This window comes from Dipteris shenzhenensis, chromosome 29 (assembly GCF_047967505.1).
Source record: "Dipteris shenzhenensis isolate YYH24624 ecotype China chromosome 29, Dip_SZ_1.0, whole genome shotgun sequence".
Classification (NCBI taxonomy): domain Eukaryota; kingdom Viridiplantae; phylum Streptophyta; class Polypodiopsida; order Gleicheniales; family Dipteridaceae; genus Dipteris; species Dipteris shenzhenensis.
Window position 1 is genome coordinate 27,548,586 of NC_141624.1, and position 3,956 is coordinate 27,552,541.

Here is a 3,956-nt window from a genome sequence, read left to right on the forward strand (position 1 = left end):
TGGTTCGGAAGGAGTAAGCTTGAATTTATCCCTCAAGCCTACTCACAAAAGGGTAATAAAGAGCCTTCATAGACTTCTATGTGGCAGGCATTCTATGAGATTTTGCTTTTCACAATGTAAATGCAACAAGCCCTGTACCCTCTTGTAGACTCATCCACTTGGTACCTCGTGAATGTAGGATTGCAGTGTGCAATCTAGAACATACACAACTCAGCAAATGACGGGCAAGTGCCAACTATACATGAAAGAAACAAGTAAACCATGTCAAGAATATCAGTTGATGAAGAGTGAGCTTGGAATTCATCCCTACCCCGCTTACTTGGGAAAAGGGGAGCTTATAAAGGAACTTTTGCAACAGGCAATCCTGTGCATTCTACAGGAGGGAGGTATTCCCAACGTATATGCAAGCTACACAAGATACCTCATTGTTTAAACAATGGAATCAAGAACAAATCCATCTCATGAGATTAAGGATGACAGTTACAACTGAACACAAAAAGTTTGGACTTACATAGTCATAACCTGAGTGATATAATGAGGACAACAAAGAAGTGATCTTGGCAATGATTTAAATTCTTGTTCAAAGACGTGCAGTTTGGTCATGACTTGAACCCCTCCACATTTCCAAAAGTTCACCCCCTATCTAACTTGAGCCATTCCACTTTGCATGACACGGTTCAAGATAAACGGTGGTCAGAGCACAATCAAGAGTAGAGGGCAGAATTGCATAGACAAAGGCAGTACTTGACATGCTTGAGTTTGTTCCCTTAATCGGTAAAAGGTAAAAAAGAAAAAGAAAATTCGTACATCAGTAGTACTTGTCATGCTTTAGAAGGGCTAGTGGTTTTACAATTTAAAAAAGTGCGGCGCTTGCGGGATGCTTTAGAGGGGATTGTGGTTTTACAATATAAGAAAGTCCAGCGCTTGTGGGATTAAAGTGATATCCTTGCATTTAAAGATTGAACATTTCATCTCCACCCTGTACAGCTACAAGAAGCCAGTTCATTGACCAATCACAATCGCTTCATGATTGGATTTTTTGGGCATCCTAAGTTCCTGATTCTTCTCTTTTGCAATATGTTAAACCTTTGTCAGACCCCATCACATTCGAGTGCAACAGGCAGTGATGCAACCTGCATTGGCATGTTCTCAAAATTTTTATAAGACCATTATTTCCTCATCACCGTCTGCACATTAAACAGAAACATAATAACTGATCGCAAAACAAAAAAACCCACATGTATTGCCGATGTTATTATAATTAAGCTGATAGACATTATAACCTGCCACACTTGGCCAACGACAAGGCCTTACAATAGGTCTGAGCAACAAGCTTTCAAAAAGAGTTAACTTTTACAATTATTTGAGGAATATTGACCTTAATCGCCCCTTGTGTGCTGCTTTTGGATTTGTTAGTAGCACAAATTAAAATTTTGAGGCTCCAGTTATTTGGAACATCATAACGTACAGGTGGCCTTGCAGCTATGTCTACTCAAAATGCTGAGCCTCACACATTTAGAACCAAGAGTCGTCACCATAGCTGAGCTACAAAACTAATAAAGCTGAATATATTTTTGTGCAATGGTTAGAAGGAACCATAAACCCCCAAGATGCTTATCCAACTTTTAGCCAGACGACAGAAAACCCAAACTCTCACTTCACAAATGCAAAGATCAATGCTAAGACTAATGTTCAGCTAATCTCCATAGAAGTCATACATAAGAATGATTGACACCACGAAGTTCCAAGAACAACGAATGCACCTTCTCATTAGCAAAAAATGCACGTTCAGAAACTTTGGCTCCAATGCACGAGAGCATCACAAAGATGGCTCACCCGATCCAAAACTCACACTCTGTAACCTCTACTGTTACGGCGTCCACGAGCTCTCTCAAACTTGCGGCCCTTTGACCGTACATAGGGCTTTGTGTTGCTGTGGGGCACACCAGGGGCTCTACCAAAATGTTTCACTGCCTCACGTGCATTCTTAGGTCCTCGAAGAAGCACCTGTTATCGCCTAATTCTTCAGAAACAGACAATTTCTATTGTATTAGGAAGAACAACAATGGGGTATGTTAAAATACATACCGTGTTTGCCCCAGTGGGAGCTTTCAATGCAAGCTCATCAAATGTGAGGCACTGCCCTCCAGCCTTCAGGATGCGAGCTCGAGCAGTCTCTGTGAATCTTAGAGCTGCTACTTTCAAGACAGGAACCTCATAAAGCCTCACATCATCAGTCACAGTTCCAACTAAGACGGCAATCTTGTCTTCCTGCGCACAAGCTATTCACCTATCAATGCAGAGAAAAACTTTCGACAAAAACCAAGGGGTCTTCATAAAGAAATGATACGGACAGAATCGCAGAGATTCAATATTAGTTTGACAGGCAAGGGACAAAATAGACTCTGATGAGACCTACAAAGTCATCATCGCATTATACCATTATACCTTGCCCTTCATGAAACGAACAAGGCGGGAGAGCGAAAGAGGAGGTCTGTTGGTTCTGCTCATAAAGAGGCGCTTCAGGACGACTGCATTGAAAGCACTATCAGTTCTGCGCACCAAAAACCTGTAAAGCTGCCAGGATTAGAGAAATCTGTGTCAGCATGATCACATTATCCTTCGTTTGTAAATTTGATCACATTTCATGAAGTCCAGCTCGATGAATTGACAGAAAGGCAAGAAAGCAAACCTTGACAAGAAGCTTGAGGTAGACGTTGTCGCTTGTAGGGGCGGTGCGCTTGGTTTTCTTGTTGCGACCACCGGCGGGCAAGTCGATACCCTGCAAGGAGGTCAGAAGATCGAAGGTAAGGATCAAGGAAAAGATGAAGAGATTGTATGAAATCGTTTACAAGCTTACCATAGCTGAAGGTCAAAGGGGAGACAACTTTCAAAAGAGAAACCCTAGCAATATGCTCTTTCCTTATATAGGCTCTTTTTTGGCGTGCCACGCGCTCGCCCGCCACGTGGTATTTCAGGATTGGTCCTCTCTTGTGTTGTCATTCGGGTTGGTGTCATTATAGGCTCGTGTTTCTTTTTGCTTCTCATCCTAGAACACTTTTGTAGTGTCTCAATGTTGCCATTCTGCTTGGTTGTAGTCTTGCTATAGTTTTATTTATGTTGCGCTATTTTGCCATTCTTCCTATCTACTTAGATGTAGTAGTTTTGCAGTTCCTTTTATTTCTTGACGGGTGTCTACTCTTTGATTATGGGGCCAACTATCACCAGAGACAGAATCCCTAACCCTTCAAATTGTTGAGACAAGCTCTTCGTCTATTTGTCCAGGGTCAGCCAGAAAGGCTACTTAATCTGTATCACTAGAGATTAACAAAATCTCAAATGTCTCTCCACAACCCTTGAGCCATTCTTCCGATTGAAATTGTTTGGTGATGAATGAGCAGGCCTGAAATCATCGAGGAGCCGCCTAGATCTATCAGATCCATTTGGTGTCTGCTGATTACGGTGCAAGGCTTTGGTGATATGAATTTACGAAAGGGCGGTGACCCCCTACTGCTGCTTGGTCAAGAGCTCGGATTGAGCGAGCTTGTCTAATCCATTTGCTAATGCTAATGCTTGCAAAGGTGGGTTCTCTGATGATGGTTTCCGGCCCAGTCCAGCTATTTCTGCATTGGTTCCATGGATTTCGAGTGAATTTAGATTTCTCTGTTATTGTATACGTCGATGGGCTGGTCCATGCAAGAATCAAGAATCAATTGTCAATTGTTCTACTTCAACAAATTCTCATCTTTCAGATCATTTGTTTCTGCAGCTGTCTCGCATCTGGCCGTTTACAATCCTCAGGTATTCTTTGTATCCCTCAAATCTAATTGCTTCACATCAGCCTCTCTCAAAGCAGATTCGCACTCAAAACCTGCCACAATAACGTCCTTTCTTCTTTTTTAACCTCTTCTACTTCAATCTTATCAATTTCCACATTACCTTCGCATGCATTCTGC

At 42.0% G+C, this 3,956-nt stretch overlaps 1 protein-coding gene across 1 annotated transcript; it reads right to left on the reverse strand.

Moving 5' to 3' along the window:
* Nucleotides 1–1,554: 1,554 nt before the first annotated feature.
* LOC147882658 (large ribosomal subunit protein eL18x-like) lies at nt 1,555–2,929 on the reverse strand. Its single transcript, XM_087400612.1, has 5 exons — nt 2,861–2,929; nt 2,693–2,782; nt 2,449–2,577; nt 2,089–2,271; nt 1,555–2,007 (listed from the first exon to the last, which is right to left on the reverse strand). The coding sequence occupies exons 1-5, from the start codon at nt 2,861–2,863 to the stop codon at nt 1,849–1,851; spliced, it is 564 nt and encodes a 187-aa protein (XP_087256738.1). The 5' UTR covers nt 2,864–2,929; the 3' UTR covers nt 1,555–1,848.
* Between the last annotated feature and the right edge of the window lie 1,027 nt (nt 2,930–3,956).